The sequence below is a fragment of the Carassius auratus genome, unplaced genomic scaffold (assembly GCF_003368295.1).
Source record: "Carassius auratus strain Wakin unplaced genomic scaffold, ASM336829v1 scaf_tig00000876, whole genome shotgun sequence".
Taxonomy (NCBI): Eukaryota; Metazoa; Chordata; class Actinopteri; order Cypriniformes; family Cyprinidae; genus Carassius; species Carassius auratus.
Window position 1 is genome coordinate 1,077,046 of NW_020523328.1, and position 24,176 is coordinate 1,101,221.

The 24,176-nt window shown below is 38.3% G+C and overlaps 2 protein-coding genes across 2 annotated transcripts; both read left to right on the forward strand.

The window, feature by feature from the left end:
* The first annotated feature begins 203 nt into the window (after positions 1-203).
* On the forward strand, positions 204-19,259 carry tnnc2.1 (troponin C2, fast skeletal type, tandem duplicate 1). The gene is made up of 6 exons (XM_026242188.1): positions 204-336; positions 3,654-3,708; positions 3,884-4,027; positions 12,415-12,529; positions 17,151-17,287; positions 18,690-19,259. Exons 1-6 carry the CDS (start codon positions 334-336, stop codon positions 18,719-18,721), a joined length of 486 nt encoding a protein of 161 aa, XP_026097973.1. The 5' UTR covers positions 204-333; the 3' UTR covers positions 18,722-19,259.
* A 1,367-nt stretch (positions 19,260-20,626) lies between these two features.
* On the forward strand, positions 20,627-23,842 carry tnnc2.2 (troponin C2, fast skeletal type, tandem duplicate 2). Its single transcript, XM_026242189.1, has 6 exons — positions 20,627-20,771; positions 21,800-21,851; positions 21,931-22,074; positions 22,660-22,774; positions 22,862-22,998; positions 23,094-23,842. Exons 1-6 carry the CDS (start codon positions 20,769-20,771, stop codon positions 23,123-23,125), a joined length of 483 nt encoding a protein of 160 aa, XP_026097974.1. The 5' UTR covers positions 20,627-20,768; the 3' UTR covers positions 23,126-23,842.
* Positions 23,843-24,176: the final 334 nt, after the last annotated feature.

Here is a 24,176-nt window from a genome sequence, read left to right on the forward strand (position 1 = left end):
TTTTTAAATTATTATTATATTTTTTCCTTGGCAGGGAAATGCCATTGAGACCACTTGTCCATCCTTCAGCTAAATATGGGGCAATGAAGGACACATAGAGGTGGCAGTGGATTAGAAAGGGATGAAGAAGTAGGGTGGGACTTTTTTTTAAGTCTGAACAGACATTGGTTGACAAGTTCAGTCTGTAGAGTTTCTTGTCCAATCCTGGCCATTTTCTGGAAGAGTGAGAGTCTTATTAGAGAGTCTGGAGACGTACGTTTGGGAGGAAGGCTGCTGGACAGAAGACTGTTATTGTTTTCATATACGCTTTGATCTCAATAACAAGCTGTCAATATGGTAAGATTTCTGGAAATTATTAGATATGATTCATACTTATGACTGGACAGTTTTCTTGGAGATCTAGAAGAGAATGAAAAAGTGGATATGTGTAGGTTTAACATGGCCATTTTAATTTAATGACATCAAGCTGATTCGGTCACATGAAATTATATTTTCCTTGAATAAAACCAGTTTGCATAGATGCTACACATAAAGCACATTTTAAATGTAGAACTTTATGTGTCAACACTGAGCCTGTTCAAATATAAGGCTTACATTTCATGAGTCTTTTTGGCTTGCAGTGTTTCGCAAATATATTTACAGTACAATTAATATTCGAACCATCACTACTGTTAAGTATTTTCTAGTGATTGACAAGTGACTTCTCTTCTTTGCCTTTGCTAGTGTTGGTTTATTGTGGTTTCTGGATACCTGTGGTAATCCACATCATCAGAGAGGGAACTAACAGGGTTTTATTACAGTGCTAAGACTATGGTCCTTTGACATTTGCAGTGTCATTCTGTGATTCCTCCTGAGAATGTGAATGTGAACAACGTGATTCTGGCTCTATGAGAGGAATGTATTTTCATGTTGGTTCTAAATAGCCTTTTTAAACAAAACCACGGCAAGAACAGGCAAAAGGGTCACTGGGTCCTTTTTGTGCCCTTCCCTATCAAATTGTAGTGAATCGTATGGAGATGGAGAATATTTGTGGTTTAGTACAGTAGGAGCTGCAGCTATATTTAAACACTGTGTTCAGTTCTGGACTATGCGAGAACATATTGTTTGACAGATCTCTTGTACTTGTACATTTATCTTACATGTTCCAGAATACATTTCATGGAGAAACTCATTAATGCAATGTACAGTATAGAGACTGTACGCTTCTCCCATCTCATGCCTTCTTTAGGGAACATATTCAATTCAATTTCATGAAATGTTTATGCATTCAATATTATGATTTTGTAATTCAATTTAAGGACTTGTTCTGACTTATTTCCTTTTACTCTTTTATAATATTATTATATCACCTTTTTTACTGAAGTGGGATATGAGAGATCTTTTCATCATTAGGTAAATAAATCAGTTTCCTTTTTCTGTCGCATTGTCTTTTTTATGGCTGTAGAATTAAGCTATTCAAATAATAGTCTGTTCTTTCCTTTTAACTCTTCAATAATAGCTTTAGTAGAAACCCATTAAATCTGCTTCACTTGAGGACATATGGAAGTGGAGTAAATTCTGCATGTTCTCTACAGTGATTTGTGATGTGGAGCTGGTCATGACATTACTCCTTCAGTTCTAAATAGATGTTACTTAATTTATTTTAATAATTTAATTATTAAACCCTTCTGCTCTCCTCATTTAGTAGTCACACTCATGGTCTTTGCGGTCAAAAGTGACCAGACAGCTGGAATTTATGCAATAAGTATTATACATTTTTAAAATCTTTTCTTTACGATTATTTTTCTATCAATGCCGTATCGGAGACTAGGCCTTTAAAACACTTTTTTTTTTAAAGCAGATTAGCACCTCCTGGTGAGAGCAGGGAAAGAAAAACATGCAATTTCATGGTGTAACCACTAGATGACTGTATAGGAATCAATAGAGAGGCTTTTGAATTCCATAGTTGTTTTTATACATAACTGTTTGCTTTTATTGGGTTGTGGATTTAAATGCATATTAAGGCATTCTCAAAGACTACTATCTGTCAAGGTTTATATATATATATATATATATATATATATATATATATATATATATATATATATAAGGGCTGCATGCTGCATGCTGACAAGCTACGCAATATCGCATTCATAACCAAATATAATACAGCGATCACAGAACCAGCTTTACTAAAGAGACACGCATAACAATAGCAAGCGATAATTCGTCCAGGCCATATATATGTATATATATATATATATATATATATATATATATATATATATATATATATATATATATATATATATATATATATATATATATAGTTTTAAATGTTGATTTGAAGCGTCAGTTTTTCAATTATTATTACTGTAGTCAAACCTGAATACAAAAATTATTTTGTTATACGAAACATTAACACTCTATAAAATGTAACAGGAATAATCAGGAACGCTTTATCGGAGCTTAATCCTTCTGGGCCTGATCTCATTTTAACCAGTTTTCTGACTCATTTTGGCTATATGGTTATGGCCATACCAATTCATTTGAGTGTGTACAGTATATTTGTGTGTTGTGAGTGGATGTGGCTGTTTTGGACTCCTGATGTTTTAGAGTGCAACCCCTTCCTTGCTGTCCACTTTTTTTTACTAAATTGTTGTTGAATTATTTATTTTATTTTACATAGTTGCTGTGTTACAGGCACACCAGTTTATGGGGTATGTGTATACAAGTGTGTGTGTCAGCGCGAATGTAAGTGGGTGTGCTGATTTTACACTCTAGATGTTTTAGAGTTTCACCCCTTCATTGCTGTGCAATTTGTTTTTGCATCATGGGGATTTGTAGATACTACACACACAAATTGTCTGTATTTTCATTTATTTTTTCCCATTTCCCATTAATTTCCTATAGTCAGTCATATTTAACCAAAGAACATGAGTGTGACCATTTTTTTCTACGAGCACTTAGCTTTTTGAATCATGCCCTCATTTTTTGTGTGTGGTCACACACCAAGTGCCATAAAAGTCAACAGTTTTTCTCCATTCCAATGAAGCTTCAATTTTTTAATATTCAAAATGTAAAATTCTTGTGTGTAAAAGACCACACAAGTGTTAAGTGTCTAAAGTGTCCACCTTTAGTTTACCTGTAAAGTATTATTTGAGATTCAGTCTATAAATAAAATACGAATTTCATTGCATTAAATAAAATAGAAAGCTAATTACTTACTGTAATTTTGTTATGTATGATAAAGGCTATTGCATAATTTGTTTGCAAATTTCTCATTTGATGTTTGTTTATTTAATGCAGTGATAATATTTCACTTTTACAGTAATTCTGTTTGATAATTAATATTTATTCTAACTCTTTTTTTTATTGAAAAGCATTTAAAGGCCACAATGCTTTTAAAGGCCACTTGAGTTTCTACATATTTTTACTTTATAAAGTTGAACTCAGACAGAACTGTTTAAAAGGAAATGCTTTTCAGAAAGTTGTCCTTGTCTGCTCTTTATTTGCCATGAATATACCTGGAAATATATTTTCCTTAATCCAATACTAGGAACCACATGTGAAGGTTGTCCAGTTCCAAATAATGCGCAAAGTCATTTTAAATTTTCAGTCTGATTTGTGCACCATGCGGATCTTAGTATATCGCATTCTTTTTTTTTCATTAGCCCACTGATGCCCAGAATGATGCCCGCTCTTTCCTGAGTGAGGAAATGATTGCTGGTGAGTGTGTGAACTTTGACAAACTCTACGTGATTTTGCTCATTCAGAAAATTGTATTCATTCTTCTTGCCTTTAAGTGGTGAATATTCAGTTTATAAAAATCTTATTATGCAGCTTTTCACGTCTTGTTTTCAATTATTTATTTTTTTTCCTTTCTTTCCATCTCAAATCAAAGAGTTCAAGGCTGCCTTCGACATGTTTGACACCGACGGTGGCGGTGATATCAGCACCAAGGAGCTGGGTACCGTCATGAGGATGCTGGGTCAGAATCCATCCAGAGAGGAACTGGATGCCATCATTGAAGAAGTAGATGAAGATGGTAAGTTGGGTCGTCTCCCAAAAATGGACTACATTGAATAAGAGTTTACATGCAAAAATGTGAATTCTGTCATTATTTACTCACTATCATGTAATTTCAAACCTGTATGAATTTTTTATTTTATTTTGGTGAATATAATAGATATTTTGAAGAATGTGGGTACCCAGCCGTTGACAATAGCCATTGACGTTGTTTTTCAATACTATGAAAGACAATGGCTACCGACAACTGTTTGGTTTGGACAACATTCTTTTTATTCTATTTATTTATTGATTGATTCCTTATTTATGACACATTTTAGGTTTGTAACTATTTACAGCAGAGACTGAAATTTTGCCATATACATAAAAAACATTGGGGCTTACAATATAATATTAAAAAACAATATTAGCAGGATTACAAGTAAATTAATAAAGTGTCAATAAGGTCCAACCAAAATTGTGTTGTCTTTCTGGTGACACCATGTAGTTTGTCTGTGTTACACTCCAAAAGGACAATGTCAAGCAAATACATATGACATCCAAGTAAACCTAACTGGGGTGAATGGATCAAACCACAATTTCAGAATAACCTTTTTGGCAGCAGTAAGAGCAGCAGATAGAATCCCTTTTTTGATTTACAGACAATGACAGCAATGCATCATCCAGCAAAAGACAAAGCAGTGAGTCCTTATGGATTTGAGTCTTTAGAAGATCCAACAACAAGTCCTGTATGAAGGACCAGAGCAACACAACTTGGGAACAATCCAAGAACATATTCATACATGTACCTTGACTTGAGCTGCTAGTGAAAGAAGGGAGTATTAAATACAGTTATTTTATAGTAAACTTAAAAATAAAATACTATTATTATTATTTTAATTTGAACATTAATTATGAATTTTAATTTGATTTAAAAAAAAATTTAAATTTACAAACTTAAAATCTGCAAGCTTTTATTTTGGTGGGTTGCCAGCATGTAAGTCTATGCACTTCCGGGTTTAACACTGCCGATTGTAGAGTATCAGTGAATGAAATGTCACCGTTTTGCATTGTGCTTTAAAAATGTTAGCTGGTAGCCTAGATTTTATGTTTTCATTTTGAATAGAAATCTTATAAAGTACAGTTTGTCAATCTAAAATGGTAATTGTGCATTAAAAGCTGTCAACCATGTCGGTACTCAAATGTGCACTCTGAACTAATTGTTGTGCTTGCGGACCTGCGGACCCCTTGCAGTATATGTACCCCTGATTATACTCACAAAACCTCTGGAAGCCATATAAGAATCCATCCAGTTTATCATAGGATGAGGTGATATTTTAACCAACCAGGGTATCCATAGGCTTTCACTTCAGATCTTAATCTTAAAGGGGTGGTTGACTGTTTTTTCTAGGTTTGATTTATTGTTTATGAACAATAAAAAAAAAACTTATTATTTTTTCAAATAATTGATCTTTATTTTTCACCGCTCTGTTCCTTCTCTGAGAAATGCACTGATCATTTCCTGTTTTTATGAAGCCACTCCCTCAGACATACACGATAGACTGATTGGTTAGCTAGTCCAGTGTGTTGTGATTGGCTAAACCGCGTCTAGTTCAAGTCTAAATGTCCCGCCCCTCTCCTCAGTGGCATGTGCTTCGGTTGTCTATATTGCAACCACCCTTTTAAGTACAAGTAAAAGGAGAATCCTGGGAAAAAGAATTCATTCTTTAGAATCTGATAGGACTTGAGCCCATAATCATTGTACAGGTCTTTTAAAGCGTAAATACCACATTCAACCCAGCATTTGGAAATTAATGATTTGCTACCAGTACAAATATTATTATTATTATGCCAAATTAGTTGTTAAATCGGCTATGGAACAGGGGTGTCATCTGGAATGCTAAATAATAGGGTAGGGTTAAGCCACCATGAGGTATTAGCTGGTGCATATTTTTAGGACAAATTCTAGGCCTCTTATTATTCCACAAGAATTTTGATACAGCAGTATTGATCTCTTTAAAATAACCAGCAGGTGGTGTCAGAGATAACAAAGAGAATAAAAAACTTAGCCTCTGAAGTATATTTATCTTAATAGTAACTAATAATAATAACTATTTTAAAGCTACATCCGGAGAAGTGCCAGCTGATGCTGAAAGCAGTAACCTTTCTGGGCTACTACATGAGTGCAGCAGGAGTGGCCACTGATGATCAGAAAACTGCAGCTGTCTGCAATTGGCCAGTCCCATGCAGCCTTAGGCAGTTGAGGGCTTTCCTGGTGTCATAATATCGGAAGTTTTTCCAGGGTTTGCCACTGTTGCCACCCCTCTCCATCAGCTAACAAAGAAACCGCAGTGGTTTCAGTGGGGACAAGAACAGCAGTAGGCTTTGTGTCATGCCCTAGTCTTAGTTGCACCAGACCCTAGATTACTGTTCATCCTGGACACGGATGCAAGTAATGTAGGCCTAGGCACCATTCTCTCCCAGGATGTTATAAAAGGGGAGAGAGTCATAGCCTATTACAATCTGGCCTTCAGCAGAGTAGGGCATAATTGCTATGTAACCCAATGAGAACTTTAAGCCGTGGTAGAGGCAGTTCAGCCATTTCAGGCATCACCTCTGTGGTCTCCCTTTTGTAATCTGAACAGATCACGCATCACTGCGCTAGGCTGTTGTCTTTCTGGGAGCCATAGAAACAGGTGGCTCAGTGGATAGAACTCCTACAGGAGTTTCAATTGACCAACCAGTATCGGAAGGGAAAGTCATCAGAATGAGCGGTTAGCTGGATATATGCGGCAGAATAATGTCTGACAAGACCCCAGAAATGCAGATGGAGGGTTTTTGTTGTTCATTGCTGCCTGATTAAAATGTAGCATGGGCCATTGAATAGCATAAGGACCCGAACTCCAGGTACTAATTAACTCGGTGAAAACAAGGCAAAGGCTAGTTTGGGAAGAGGTTGTGGCTTTTGAACCAGTGATGAGGGGGCTGTGGTCCATGCAAGATGGCCTGACTTTGAATATGAGTGTTGCTGAGGGGATTCATGGAACCTGCAACTGGCATAACCAAGTGGCAGACAGTAGTGCTGTCATCACTTGATTTTGGAGGCAATGGATGGACAGCTGAAAGTAGGAAATCTTTTGGGTGAACAAAACATTAAAGTACTACTGGAACACTTGTCTTAGGGATGTAGAGTCCTACTGTCATCTATGTGAAGCCTGCACTGCCAAAAAGGGGCAAACGGGGCAGTCACATCCCCCACTGCAACAACATCTGGTCGGTTGTCCCATGTGGCTGTGGATGTGTTTGGACCATTTCCCCAGAGCCCTAGAGGAAATCGGTTTGTGGTGGTCACCATGGACTATTTTACAAAATGGCCGGAGGCCAATGCTGTGGTTTTGCACAGAGAAGCACTTAGAGGACAAAAGTGCTTTATGGATTTCACTCTTCCCCGGGGACGAGGAAACCTGAGGGGGGCAGTGTGGCATTGAGGCAGTGTGCTCCATGTTATAAATATGTTCAATATTATAACCTGCTATGGGGGAAGCATCTAGGGAGGGGGAGGGGTGAGGTGCCCGCGGTAGAGGAGAGCTCATGGTTCAGTTCAGACAGGGAGAAAAAGAAAAAGGAGTTGAAAAAGTTGTGAGTGAATAAAGCTGTGTTCGTCTGTCCTCACTTTTTGAGATTAAAACGTCTCTTTATTTATGGATGCTTCTTTGTGATCATTCAACACGACACCACATATTTTTAGTGACGAGGATCAATGGATATTTTTGAATGGACAGTTATAGATGACAGAAGATGAATTTCAAGTGGAAATGGATGTACGTGTCAAAACTAGAGGTGAATAAAGCAGGGCTGGTGGCAACCATAGGAACTTTGTCTGCTCGGATTAACCCATGTATCTGTCTATCTTGATGATCCTGATCACTGGGGTGATGGATGAAGAGCACTTGCAAACCCTGGATGTTGTGATTACTCAGCTACAAGATACTGATCTGTGCCTAAAAAGGAACAAATGTGAATTCCTTTACAAAGAAAGTGTGTTACTTGAGTCATTTGGTTGATGCCCAGGGTTTACAAGCATTTGCAAGCATTGACAAAGGCTCTGTGTCCAAAGTCCTTTCAGGCAAGTCGTGCCAGTCAGCCACCATCTTGGCAACGCCTCCAGGCAGCTATTTCAGAATAACAAGATGTATAGAAACAGCAGTAAAATATTATAAATATCGCTGAAAATTTTTGATGACTTTGCCCCAAAATAAGGTTTAAAACGCCTTTTCCCCCACAGGTTATACCTTTACTACCCATGTGCAAGGGTTCCTCAACTGTGCGCATACGTCAGTGGAACCAGAACCAGTAGGCTTAAATGTTTCCAGGCTTGACTGTTAAAAGCAGATGATTGGCTTTCCAGCGGGAGGGACGGGACATGTGCACACAAACGACATCTTTGCCGTTACAGGTTTTCCTTATGTAGTTGTATTGAGGATTGAGTAAGTGGCGTGTCTCTTATAAACTGTCTCTGTGTGTCCCACTAATGTCACTTAATTAAAAGCTTACTTGGGGGTGCTGAACTGCTATAACAAGCTTCTACCTAATTTGTCCAGTGTCCTAGCTCCCCTCCACTGACTGTTAAGAAAGGGCACACAATGGTGCTGAGGCGATTCCCAAACTAAGACTTTCCAGAAATCAAAGGAACTCCTACAGTCGGCAGATGTGTTAGTACAGTATTCTTCTGAGAAAGAGTTGATTCTCTCATGTGATGCCTCTTTATACGGCCTGGGAGCTTTCACATCGAATGGAAGATAACACTAAGAAACCCCTAGGTTTACATCCTGTACACTGATACCAGCAGAATAATAATATTCCCAATTGGGAATACAGTTTGGAAGTGGAACAAGTTCAAGGTAATCCAGATAAAGTTTTAATACTGGACATGCTGGAATTCAAACCAGTAAGATTATGTGGCCCCTTTCTTGGGAAAGATGTTTTTGGTCATTATAGATGCACTGTCTAAATGGATAGACATTTACCCCATGACCTCAACATCACAAGCTACCATTGAGAAACTTACCTCAGATCTTATCTGGAAATGGCTTTTTCTTCATACCTTGGAAACCAGGTTATCAAAATTCTTGTTCAACTATCGGATCACCCCACATTTGACTATAGGGGTGTCACCTGCCAAGGTGCTCATGGCAAGGAAGCTGAGATCTACATTCAATCTTCTCTTACCAGACCTTAAAGCAAAAGTGTTGCAAAAACAACAACAAAGGAGTCATGACAAAAGTGCCAAATTGAGAGTGTTCATAGCTGGAGACGACGTGTTAGTGCCTGAAATTCCCTGTTCTATTGAAATGGAGACTGCACCCGAAGTTGTTTAAAGCCCAATCTCAAAAGAAAAGGAGGTTGTGAAGATCTTCATTTGCCTGGCAAACTGGATACACCAGCTGCTCTGCAGTTGCCATGAACCTCAGAGGAGAGACGTTCCCCCATTCAACTCCAGGACTATGTTAGATAGCTGAAACATAGCTACAACCAAGTTATCAGAATAATTCTGAAAAAATGAAAGGCGATATAAGAACCAGTGATTACTCTGGCTGAGCATTCAGAATAAATAGTTTTGACTGCTTATAGAAATAAACAGCCAAACCACAAAAAACTCCACTCAATTCTGTCGAATGCTTTCTCTGAGTCTGCTTGTTGAATAAAATGAAGAAGCCTATGTACATTGACTGCTGCAAATCTCCCCCATAAAACCTGATAAGTCTTAGTTAATTAAGTCTCCTGTACATCGATCTAATCTTAAAGCCAGGGCTTTTGTCATTAGCTTTGAATCTGTGGATATAATTTTTAAAAAAGTTACACATAAGTTTCAGGACCATATCACATTATCTCATATCACATTATCATCTCCTCTCTTCACTCTGGAACATTTCCCTCAGCATTTAAGCAGGCATTTAAGTAAGCCCACTGCTGAAGAAACCATCTCTAAATCCAGCACATCTAGAAAACTACAGATCCCTTCTTTCATTCATTGCCAAGACACTTGAGCGAGCTGTGCTCAACTAGTTCCCTATGTTCCTTGTACAGAACAACCTCCTGAACAGCAAACACTCTGGCTTCAAAAGCGGCCATTCAACTGAGACGGCCCTGCTCTCGGTTACTGAAGCCCTGCGACTGGCAAGAGCAGCTTCAAAATCCTCAGTACTCATCTTGCTGGACCTGTCTGCTGCTTTTGACACGGTTAATCACCATATTCTCCTGTCTACCCTCAGAAAGATGGGCATCTCTGGAACTGCACTCCTGTGGTTTAAGTCCTACCTTTCTGATAGATCCTTCAGGGTGTCTTGGAGGGGTGAAGTTTCTAAGTCACAACAACTTGCTACTGGGGTTCCTCAAGGCTTAGTACTAGATCATCAGTTAAGCTTCACAGACCATATTGCTACAACGACCTGGTCCTGCAGATTTGCCTTATACAACATTAGGAAGATTAGACCCTTCCTCTCAGAGCAAGCCACCCAACTTCTTGTCCAAGCTCTTGTTCTCTCCAGACTGGACTATTGTAATGCTCTCCTGGCAGGTCTTCCTGCATGTACAGTACTATCAAGCCTCTGCAACTGATCCAGAATGTAGCAGCAAGGGTTGTCTTCAATGAGCCAAAAACAGCTAAATTTAATCCTCTCTTCATCAGGTTACACTGGCTACCAGTAGCCGCTCACATCATATTCAAGGTACTGATGCTTGCCTACAAGACGACCACTGGCACGGCACCAACATACCTAAGCTAACTAGTTCAATCTTATGTGCCCTCCAGAAGTTTGCACTCTGCAAATGTACGACGCCTTGTGGTACCATCCCAAAAAGGTTCAAATTCACTTTCAAGGACCTTTTCCTGGACTGTGCCCAGCTGGTGGAATGACCTCCCAATCTCGGGTCTTTACTCATTTTCAAAAAACATCTAAAGACTCATCTTTTTCGCCAGCACTTAACCAACTAATACTAGCACTTACCTTTTCTTTTCTTGTCTATCATATTCTAAAAAAAAAAAAACCTGGCTATGTGTTCTGTACTAGACTTGTCATGGCATTTGTATAGTGTTGTTGTTCTCTTGTTGGTCTGATTGCTTCTATTGTTCTCATTTGTAAGTTGCTTTGGATAAAGGCGTCTGCTAAATGATTAAATGTAAATGTAAATGTAGAGCAGCAGGTTAATTGGCCGTAACTAGAGCATTTGAGTGGATCCTTCCCTTTCTTCAGCAGCAAAGTTTGGTTGGTCCCTGGGTAGTCCCTTTTTCTAATGCAAAATTAAGAGAATTAAGAATCAAGGGGGCTATAATGTCCCATAGTGTCTTCAGTAACTATTGGGGAATTCCATCTAGCCCAGGGGCTTTATTTTTGCTCATGGAATGCAGGGTGGATTTTAATTCCTTGATCGTCAAAGGGCTATCCAATATATTGTGCTGAGAGTAATTTCATTTGGGGAATATTTTAATGTTAAAGGGATAAACCAACATTTGTTAGGTCAGAGTTGGAAGTATACAAATGTTGGTAGTAGTTTTCAAATACTTTGTTTATATCCTTAGGTTGAGTATATAATGAGCCCTCATGTCTAATTGCCGATATACTGGCCTTAGACTCACCATCGTTCAACCTCAAAGCCAACAGCTTGGAATAGCATTCTCGATAGAAATATTATGATTGTCTAGTACAATGTATGATGAATTCAGCTCTATTTAAACATATAGATTTCAATTCTGATTTAAGAACAGTTACTGTTTTGGCTTTGGTCACACAAAATGTAGATCAATTTGATTTTCTAATTCAAATGTATGGCTCTCCCTACAATTTTTATTAAAGAATGAAAAGCTAATACATTTACCCATAATTAAGCATTGTGGGTAAATGTAGGGTACAGGGAACACAGGTACAGGAAAAAGTATATAGCCTGAATGCAATATAAGTCACTTTGGATACAAGTATCTGCTAAATTCATAAATATAAATGTAAATTAAGTGGTTTCCCATAATACTTGGGGCTCAGAGGCTGAATCTCTGTTAATCGGGTAAAAACTCTGCCAAAGAGCTGTATAAATCAGCCACAGATATAAAGTCCTGTAACAAGGAGGTATTAGATCTCCATCGGTTTTGTCTGGCACCCATCGGTGCAGGGTTAAAGATGTAATTATTGAAGAATGATCATATAAAAGAAGTGGTTACCAACATTCTTCATAATACCTCTAGCAGAAACATACAGGTTTGAAACAACATGAGGGGTGAGTTAATGATGACAGAATTTGCATTTTTTGGTGAATAATCCCTTTAAACTTGGTTTGTTCCTGCCACATTTTAGAAACCAAATACACAAACTATTTTCTGTTCATTCCTGTCTGCATTTCGGTCTGTCCCATCACATCTCAGTTTTGCATTCTTAGGCAGTGGCACTATTGACTTTGAGGAGTTCTTGGTCATGATGGTGCAGCAGCTAAAAGAAGATCAAGCTGGCAAGTCTGAGGAGGAACTATCTGAATGCTTCCGTGTCTTTGACAAGTATGTAATGTGATGTTACCATCGAAACAGTGTGAGGAAAGGATATTAGGGCCCAAGAAAAAAAACTTACACTATGGTTTCCATGCTCATTGTATCACAGACACAAATATTTGTTGCCCTTTCTACGTAAAAATCTGTAAAATCATGTAACATGAATGTTGTACAGTCTTGCTCCAGACAATGATTTGAAAAAATTAATTGAAAGAATACCGAGCCACAAAATGTTTCTCAAGTGCGTTCTGTGAGCATGATTTGAGGCTGAGTGAAACATGGACAAATGTGTTTCATTCATTCGTTCATAATCACTTACGTCCCTCGTCCCCGGCCAACACACTTTTGCGTATCTACTCCAAAAGTCTAGGATCAGCACTGGTTGCAGTAGAGTCATTCAGATTACTGGGCACCATCATCTCTCAGGATTTGAAGTGGGACAATCGCATTGACGCTATTGTGAAAAAGGCCCAGCAGAGGATGTACTTCCTTTGCCAACTGAAGAGCTGCTCACACAGTTTTACTTGGCTGTCATTGAGTCTGTCCTGTGTTCATCTATAACTGTTTGGTTTGGCTCAGCTTCCAAATCAGACATCAGGAATCTAAAACGGACAGTCAGGATGGCTTAGAAGATTACTGGTGTCCCCCTGCCTAACCTCCAAGACATTTACACCTCCAGAATGAGGAAAAGGGCTGGTCAAATCACTCTGGACCCCTCACACCCATTACACTTCCTCTTTGGACTGTTGTGCTACAGAACTCTGAGAACCAAAACAGCCAGACACAAGAAGAACTTTTCCCCCAGGCCATATCCCACCTGAACAATACATCTCAGGACAGTACATCTAAAAATAACTTACATTTTTCAAATGTAAATAGCACATATGCACAATCACAATTATGTCTAATGACATTTTCTTTTTCTCTATATTTTATATTTTTTGTTCATTCTCTTTATTTTTAAAGGGGGGGGGGGGTCCGTAAATTATATGTATGCCTGCACTATCTCTATACTTTCTGTACTGGAAGCACCTGACACCAAGATGAATTCCTTGTGTGTGTAAACACACATGGAAATTAAGCTCTTTCTGATTCTGATACTGATTCTGATTCTAATGGTTCAAATCCTGATACCTAGAACAAGCAGATACAAATACATTTTCATTATTCAAAAATATACTAATTAAATTTCTAGCTTTTTTAGCATCTCTATACATACACCATAAGTGCCCTCGCATGCTACTGACATGGCTACCAGTAACCAGTATTGCTTTATCAAAACCTGTTTGAAATACTCATTATATATTTAGCAGTTAACTGTATCCAGGGCCAGTTCTACGGGAGGAAACTAAACGAAAGCAAGAGAACATCAGTTGAAGCTGTATAAATAGGATACTGGTGAAAAGTATTTTCCAAGTGTTGTCAATTTCTTTAGCCGTGGCTCTCTCCAGCACACCCACCGGTCGCTCAAAGACAAGCCTACCGGCAGCTCTGAATTCAAGTTCGCCGGCTGCTCTGAAGTCAAGCCTGCCGGCCCGGCCTAGATCAAGTTTGCCTGCCGATCCGAAGACGGGCCCACCGGTCATGCTGATGTCAAGCCTGCCAGCCAGGGCTCTCTCCAGCCTGCTGGCCACATCGATGTCAAGCCCACCGGATGCTCTGGAGTCAAGCCCCAGAGCTCGCTCCAGTGTCGGCTCCGTCCCCAGAGCTCGCTCCAGTGTCGGCTCCGGCCCCAGAGCTCGCTACAGTGTCGGCTCCGGCCCCAGAGCTCGCTCCAGTGTCGGCTCCGGCCCAAAAGCTCGCTACAGTGTCGGCTCCGTCCCCAGAGCTCGCTCCAGTGTCGGCTCCGTCCCCAGAGCTCGCTCCAGTGTCGGCTCCGTCCCCAGAGCTCGCTCCAGTGTCGGCTCCGGCCCCAGAGCTCGCTCCAGTGTCGGCTCCGGCCCAAAAGCTCGCTACAGTGTCGGCTCCGGCCCCAGAGCTCGCTACAGTGAGGGCTCCTGATCCCCCATCAAGCCCAGGAAGGGCTCCTGATCCTCTGTCAAGCCAATGGAAGGCTCCTGATCCCTTGTTACTCCATTAAGGGCTCTATATCCCTAGTTAGGGCTCTAGACTCCGGTCATGTCCCACGGAGGGCCTCAGAACCCGTAAGCATCCCCAAGTATTTTTTGGGGGGGTGGGGAGGGGAGTAGGGCTCCAGTCTTAGAGGCCGAGGCTCAGGCCACGGACTCAGAGGCTGCTCTGCCATGGCCTTCTGAACTGCCTGCACCACCATAGCCTCCTATGTTCCCTACTCCATGGTGCCACAAACGAGTACCGCTCTGGAGGCCCACCTCCAGAGTGCCCATTCCCCCTCCCATTAGATGTTCTCTTGATGTAACCTCATTGATTATGCTTTGTGAGATCACAATAAACTGAAATTAGGGTCAGCTTTTTAATCATTATAAAGGGAGTGCTCTTTGCATGTTTTCTTGGTTAATCAATTCAGAATTTGAATACGTTTTGTTTTCATGCTTTAAGCGTACCAGTGACTGCTTACACACTGACATTCTCATATAAATGCGGCATTTATATATGGATGACACTATCATTGCAATGATATTGATAACCATAACAGTGGACAGGGCACAAATTATGTCCAAATAGATGCACATTAAGGCTACTGATTTTAGAATCACCCTCAGTTTGTAAAATAAAGTTTGTCTATTTTAAAATCATAAATGAAAATTATGTCATTAATGACTCACCCTAATGTCATTCCAAACCTGTCCTAATGTCACATGGACTACTTTGATGATGTTTTTCTTACCTTTCTGGACATGGACAGTAGACCGTTCATACGTTTTCAATGGAGAGACAGAGAGCTCTCGGACTAAATCTAAAATATCTTAAACTGTGTTCCAAAGATAAACGGAGGACTTAAGGGTTTGGAATGACATGAGGGTGAGTCATTAATGACATAATTTTAATTTTTGGATGAACTAACCCTTTAATTATTGCAGGTTTGCATCATATTCAGTGTTGCATTATTTTTATTCATTTTGAGGAATACTGAATGGTAACTGACATTTTAACTGACAGATGAAGGTTGTGATACGAAAGTAAGAAAACTGTCAGTTTGATTGACAAATAAAAGCAGTCAATCATTTCTATGCATTGGCAATATAGTTTTACGTAAATATTTTACAAATACTTATAGGTAATTCAAATAATTAAAAACATGCTTATTAGACCCTGTTTACAAGTTTATGTGTGTGTGTGTGTGTCTGTTTCACATTCTTGATGTGATCGTTTCATTGCTGTAAACCTAACAACCAGACTGCCAGAGGGATAAATGCATGTGCAAGCTGTGCACTTAAGGTCCATTTTACACTTTTAAGGGAAAAAAATCTTCATCCAAAACATTGCTGGCTATAACCTCGCTCTACTCAATAATTATAGCAAATTGCAGCCAAAATTCAAGACCACCTGTGTGACATGAAAGACAGAAAAAAATTGTGCTTTTTGTTTCTCTTCGTTTTAAACTCCTTTATTTTATTACTTTTTATATCAACTTGTAATTGTCATATTCAAATGGTTTTAAAATGTTCAGTAATTTCCGCTTCCAGCGTGACTTTAACACTTATTAATGGGGTCATGAACATTATGAGGTCCCCTTATAATGTGGACAAGATTATTACTTCAAAAACATAATTGATAAGTAATAGGCTATTTTCTGTCCTGTTTTAACCCCCCTCTTCAGCTCTGTTTGGATAGAAGTTGGGAATTGTAGACTTGGAAGTAAACGCCCTCTGCTATGATTGGTAAACAGTTGTGTATATGTTTGACAGCCACAATCAAAACAGTTACTCACACTTGTCTGTTGCCACATTACTGTCGGATCCAATATATACCTAAGAACTTTAAAAATAGAATATTACATTTTCTGTAAAGCTGCTTTGCAATGAAATAAACTTCCATTGAATTTAACTGAATATAGTTAACACTACATTTTATACTTTTAGTTCCAATCTTTGTGCCTTGTTTGTGAACAAATCTGCTGTAAAATGAAGTGAACAGAGGACCAAGCTCTTACTGACGCAGTCTGGATCTTCATTAAAAATTAAGTTCTCCCACTCTTTCCTAATATTGGGATCAGAAGGAAGGTGATGCAAAGACTGTTTTCTTCCACAACTTGGCACTGTTCAGCATCATGTTGTATTCGGAGCATCTTTATCTTTTATTTTCTGCATAGAGCTGTGTTCACCTCTCTTGTTATTTACACTATGTACATGAATTGGTGGGCGGGGCTGAACAGGGAATGATGTAGAAGCTGGCATTGATCTTCTTCCGTGGAGGCGGTGTTTAGCCACACTATTACATCATAAAGTGGTACGTTCTAAACCCTGTCGTTTCGGCAGATTTGATTCAATATAAGTGTATTTTACACTAACAAGAAAGTTCTTAAAAACTTGCAGGATGTTTTTATAGTACAGTGACATCTTATATGTCAAAAGATCAAGGGAATTATGGTTTCTCAGTTCATTACACTCATGTAATCATCCTGACATCACAAAACAATAAGTCACTTAGCTTGACAACAAAATCAAGAAAAATGTTGTAATTAAAACAGTATTATATATTTTCCCAACAGGAACCAAGATGGTTTCATCGATCGTGACGAGTTTGGTGATATTTTGCATGCAACTGGCGAGCCGGTGACAGAAGAAGACATAAATGAACTCATGGCAGATGCAGATACAAACAAAGATGGGAAGCTTGATTTTGATGGTAAAGCAATTTCTTATTGTTTCTATTTTCTGTCCTGCCTTCATGTGGAACAGGAACGTTCCAAGGTTTTTTGTTGTTGTTTTGTAGATTTTTTGTTACTACATAATGGAAGAATAATTTTGGTTTCCCAAAGAACCTTTCATTGAATATTTGTTAAAATTAATATTTTTTTATTAGTCTGAAGAACATTTAAATAACCTAAAAAACCTTACTTTACTATAAAGAACATTTTATGGAATGGAAAGGTTGCGTAAATGTTAATATTTCTTTATGGAAAAATCAATGCCAATAAAGAAATTTTGCTTTTTAGAGTGTAATAAGGCATATATAGATATGAATACACATGCTTATCGATACAATATACTCTTATGCCTTCTTTAGGGAGCTCTAAATAAAACACTAGCATATTAAATATAATTTCATGAAATGTTTGTATATTCAGATTCAATGGAATGCAATATGAGGACTTGACTTGACTCTTATTATCTATTTAAAAACATCTGTATTACTGAAGTGTAATATGAGAAATCTTGTCATAATTAGGTAAATTAAAGGTGCAATGTTTAGATAATGTTATTGTCTAAACAAGTATTATAATTCCTTTTAACTCTTCAATAACAATATAAACTCATTAAATTTCCCCAATCTGAAAACACATGGATGGTAAAAATAAGTTGATCTGATTGTTCTCCACAGTGCTTTGTGATATAGAGTCATTTTTTTTCTTCTTCATGGAATTCTTTATTTTATTTTATTTTATTTTATTGCCTATCCATGGCCATGTTTTTTTTTTTATTGTGTTACTTTTTCAAATGGTAAAAAAATCATGAGAAGGTTATTAATAAACAGATCTTTACCACCATCCGGTCATTAGAATTTATGTTCAGACTATGACTAACAGTCTAATAATGTATTATTGCACTGAATGTCATTGCATTAAATAACAAAATATCGAACCAATAGCTTAATTTTGTTAAGGATGAAAAAAGCACTAGCATAATCTGTCTGCAAATTCAGTCTGATTCAGTATTTTTTTTATTTAATGAAGTGATAATTGTGTGTGTGTGTGTGTTTCTACAACATAAAAGATTGCTCATGAAACCCTCTTTTAATTAAGAACTTTTATTTTTAAGAGTTTATGACAGCAGATTTAATTACACACAGATATAAATAGATGTAATTACACTCGTACTGGGGATTCTTCTTCCTGATCTCCAGTTGTTAGTGGGTTCTTCTGAATCCCACGATGTGAGAGAAGACAAGCATTTTCTTTTAGAAATATAATCGCCATCGTATAATCACAGCATTTGAATACAAAGTATCAGAGTATAGAGAGTATTAACAATGCCAGGAAAGTGGCTTTTATGTTAATTCATATTAATTATTTTTATTTTCATTCCAGAGTTTCTTAAAATGATGGAGAATGTCCAGTAAGAAAAAAAATACATCCCGTCTCCTCCGACCCCTAATGACAGCAGTCAGGATTATCAAGAACAACCCCCTTAGATGTTTAAAGGAAAAGAGGACGGAGGAAACACAATATCACCCGGCTTCAAATAACACACTAACAATAAAGATGGGCTGGAATTTGCTTTGAGGGACAGAGAATATTATAGATCAGTGCCGTCTTGTTGGAAGTGTTTCTTGTGGGACCGCACTGTAATGGTATCTATAAATAACCCTTCAGAGGAAACCACTTACGCCTCTCCCCTCAGCTGTCTCCTACTACACCTGTTTATTCCCAAGACGTTCAGAAACCTTCCTTCAACCCCCTTCCCTTCTCCCTCACCCTCTATGGTGATTCAGAATAACCCTGCTACAGCATTCGCCTCGGAAAAAGACTTAATGTTGTTATGGAAATAAGGAATCTCTTAGCTCACATTTTAGCAGTGTCTGCAAAAATCTATTAAAAATGCACATCTTGGCCAATCTGCTTGTTTGTTTGGTGATTTTTTCACTGTGATTGTATCTAAAATTATACAGACTCTCTGTGTATGTAAAAAGTACAGCTCTAATCTTTTTTAAAAGCTAAATCCATTAAAAGGTTGTTATGAGGCCAAATCACATTTCCAGAAGCTGCAACTCATGACGCTCATGTGATCTTCTCACCCACCTTGCCTATATTCACTACAACCAATCCGCAAAACAAGATCATCCCACCATGTTGGTTTCCAGAACCCCAAGTCCATAACACTCTGGCCGTCCAGTAGATCCATAGTGTTGCAGATTGTATTTATCTTTTCATATGTTGGTCTCTTCTGATATTTTTCATACTTAACCTGCCTACAGGGCAGAGTTTTCACAGGGCCAAAAAAGGTCATGAAAAAGATCCATTTCGAATCCTAATGTCAACGTTTTGTGCCAGGAACATGCAAGTTATACATATATGAGTTCTGAAAGATGCAAAAGGTCAGAATTCCATGTTTTCTTCTCATGGCAGAAAGCCATGTGATCCTTCTGACACCTCGTTATCTTCAGGTCATATTGTTGGAGATCATCTCATGCCAGTGCCTTAATGCAATTCTCCAGAGCTGCAATGATATGCAAACTGCAATACCGGACCTTTCTGCTCTCCTAAAAAATCTCCTTTTAAATCTCTCCATTTCTGCCTGGAAGTATATAGTCCACAACCCCCTCCTCCAAGTTCCCCCACATGCTTCTCCAATCCACGTCTGTACAATTACTCACCCAGGAATCACATGCCAAACATGGAAACTCCAGTTTAGGCTCTTCGGGGTTTGGGGTACCTGTGTTGCCATTTGTGTTGTTGGGTTTCAGTTGGGGTGGAGTAGAGATCTAAACCGTTTGCTATTCAGGGCACGCTGAAGATTTGCAACACAGCACCTTCTCAAGAGGTTTAGGGTTTCTCTTCTTGACTAAAGGGGTGTGGGGTGGGGGGGGGGGGTGGCAGAACATTATCGTCTCTCTCCATTTTAAAAATGAATTTCCATCTGTATGCTACTTTTTTTAAGATATTTTAAGCCATTTTAGTCCATCATTATGTTTCTTCTCAAATTAAGTAGAATTTTTTAAGGGCAATTAGTGAAAAGCAAAGTCTCCGGGTGAAAGTCTGCCAGGATTTCATGCCTAAAAATTACTGTGGTCAACATTAACATGCAATTGCCACAATTAAGTGGAATTAATAATTAATAATCATTTTATTGTGTCTTTGATTTGATCAGATCTTCCAATAAATGCAGGCTTTTTGACAATAAACACACCGAAATAAGGCAGTTACCATTTTCCTGTATTCTGGCAGACTGTTCTTAAAGTGTACTCATTTCACATTTCTATTGGCTTATGGGAGCCATCGAACCCTAAAAGTTCAGGATTCTAAATCTGGAGGCCTGGGGGCGGGTCTTGGGTGGCCTGTTTAAAGTGTGTCAGAACTGTCACTTGATGTCTAGTCTTTCTGTTGGGGTGCGAGTGCACTGACCACTGCTTGTCCCTTGGATATAAGTGAGGAGGCTAATCCACAATCATGGTAAGAGTTTAATTTAAGCAGTCAGTTTTGCTAATGAACGCATGAAAACATAAAACAAAACCTAGTCAAAAAGTCAGAATTACATTTCTTTCATTATTAATAATGGATTACATAAGGTTAAAATATTGTTAATAGTTCCCTTGCAGTTTTGCATGCATTTAATAAAGCTTTAAATAAAATGTATAAATAAAAATTTACTTTAGAATGACTGTAAAAAAATCCTTTTAGTTTTAAAAAATAGATTAAAATATATTTAAATTTGTTTATTAGGACTTCTTCCTTTTTCTTTTTTATCAGACAATTTATCTATTTTGGACTTATTTTTGCCTGGGCAAGTATATATGAGTATAATCTGAGTAACTTTATTAGGTGTTATTTTTAGATGACTTTATTATAGATTCAAAGTTAACTGACTGCTAATTAATCTGTTACAAAGCCAAGATTTCTCTCTGACAAAAAAAAAAAATACTATTGCAGCAAAATCCACTGTAAAATTGATATCTGTTTTATTTCTGATATCATGTTTTAATATGGATAAAAAATAGCTTGAAGGAGTTTAATTATTCCAAGATCAAATAGTCAAAGATCACCAAGAAATATGATCCATATAGGCCTATCTGTTAAAGTATAATGGTACGAATGGTTGTTTAAAAGAAGGGGTGGTCAGAAATCAGTAAGATGGACATCCTGCTATTTGATATGAATCTAGTCAGCAGGTTAGGTTAAGTAGGTTAACTAAAAGCTGAGGCGACACATTTCAAGGATCCTATTTCGGAATTACCATGTACAGTCACTGACTGTGAGGATAACGTGTTGAGCCCTAAAATAGTCGCAAATGGTCTTGGAGGAGTGCTCTGAGTACCATCTGTTGTTTGCAAAGCCTACAATCCCATTTTAATGGAAACAGATTATTAGGAAAACAAAAAACAACTGACTTGCCAGAAGAACCAGGGTTTCTCATTTATCAGATTAATGCATTGTATTATTTATATCTGAGATTAACCGTTCATAATGCAACTGTTTCACAGACTGACGCGCAACAGGAGGCCCGCTCATACCTGAGCGAGGAGATGCTTGCCGGTGAGTGTAAACAGATATAGGCCTATCGCCAGTATCCACGTAGTCCTGTTCCATTAAACTTTATGTGTCTATTTCAAAGAGTTCAAGGCTGCCTTCGACATGTTCGACACTGATGGTGGCGGTGATATCAGCACCAAGGAGTTGGGTACCGTCATGAGGATGCTGGGTCAGAATCCAACCAGAGAGGAGTTGGAAGAAATCATCGAGGAGGTAGATGAAGACGGTAAGCAAAATGCTAGAGCTGTGTGTGTGTGTGTGGGGGGGGGGGGGGGTGACATAAAACTATACACTAGTCAACAAAACCTGTCCTAAAACCAAAATTCATTCTTGTCTTAGGACAACTTTGATTAACTTTTTTGTTCCACTTCAAATGTTGACTTCTATAAAATGATGTAGACCAAAAAATATTCCACATTCTTGTGCTGCCGCTAGGGGCGCTACAGGGGAAAAACCTTTATTTCCTTTGGGACACATACTGCCATTGCGGAGCAAGAGTTTAAAAAGTATCTTGCTAAGACAAAAAATTTAAGAGAAACTTACCTGAATATTACAGCACCCCATTTTAAAGTCAAAAGCATATGAATGAACAACTGTATCGCCCCTTCAGGCCTATGGAAGAACACATGTCAAATATGTATGTCTGTGTTTTCACACTTGCATTGAAGTATGTTTCTAGCCTACATGATGATGTCCGTATATTTTTATTATTCATATAAATTATAATATCTGTTCAACTTAACTGCAACTTTAAGCATAAAATACAGAAAAAATGTAGATTGTAATAGCTACTTCATACTGGAAACTGTAGGCAGCGGATCCATCGACTTTGAGGAGTTCTTGGTCATGATGGTGAGACTCCTAAAGGAGGACCAGGCTGGCAAGAGCGAGGAAGAGTTGGCCGAATGCTTCCGCGTGCTGGACAAGTATGTCATCTGATATCTTCTTGTGTGCACCTGTTTTTGAATGTGGCCCAGGCTCACTTTAGCATATGCAACACTATGAATCTGCAGGAACGGTGATGGCTACATCGACAGAGATGAGTTTGCTGAGATCATCCGCAGCACTGGCGAATCCATCTCAGAGGAAGAGATTGATGAGCTGCTTAAAGATGGAGACAAAAACAACGATGGCATGCTGGACTTTGATGGTATGGTAGTTTATAAATATAATTTCCTTTTATGTATGAGCGTGCATGAATTCAGTCCAGGTATTAAAACAACACCCATGTCCATTTTTCCCCAGAATTCCTCAAGATGATGGAGAATGTGCAGTAAAACAGAGACTCAAGGACATTCCTCTCCCCTCTCACCCCTGCAAACAGGAACCTTTACCTCTCAGTGCCTCTCAAATTAACTTCCCCCTTTTGTCCTCTTTCTGCCTCCATTTCACCTCTTCAACAGACAGACAGATAAACACCTCTGTGGGGTTTGCCAAGGTTGGGCTCCCACTGAACCCTCATGCAAGACCCAAGGAGCCAAGCTGTGGTTTGGTTCACAGGCTCATCATGTTACGATGGCGCTCAAGTTCACTAGAAGCACATGCCATGGTAGATCCCACATTTGTGGGTGTTTAGTCTAGATTTAGTCTAGATCAGCAGCTTGTTACCGCTGCATAGACCAATGCCAAACCACTTCACTGTATTTAAGAACGAACGCTTGAAAACAGAATAAAAAATAAAACACACGTTGTTTAGTTGGTCTGACATTTTGATTTTTATGGTTTTGTTTTGAGGAGTTTATCAATTAAACATTGCTTCTTCTTTTTTTTCCTCTTACCCCAATTAGTTAACAATTTCTGTATATACTAAAGACTATAGTTAGTACTGTTTATGTAACAACAAAACCCAAGTCACAATGCCAACACAGCATTCAGTTTTATTAGACATGCTGTAGGAATAGCTCTCCTTCTTTATTGCACATTTAGATTTTTAACATGATATTCTTTGTGTGCTGCAAGTGTGTAAATCAGTAAATTGTGTCTTGTTTATCTGGTCAATGGCTGATGAGTATTATTTGCAAATTAAGGGGATGCAGACTTATAATACAAATGTAACTGATGACAAAGTAAGTACATTACATATTCCTCTTTTTCGTGAGAATGACATACACTGGGGGCGAAATGACCATATGTTAAAAAGAATACTGAATGAGTATTATAATAATAATCTGGCTTATTAACATGTCTTAATGTGACTTGCATGTCTAAGATATAAACAGAATGCCTAATGTCACAAAAGATTAAATAGTTTAAACACATACATAAATTAGAAATAAAAAAACAAGATTTCCCCAAATTCCATGCATTAGTTATATTTACATTGGCCAG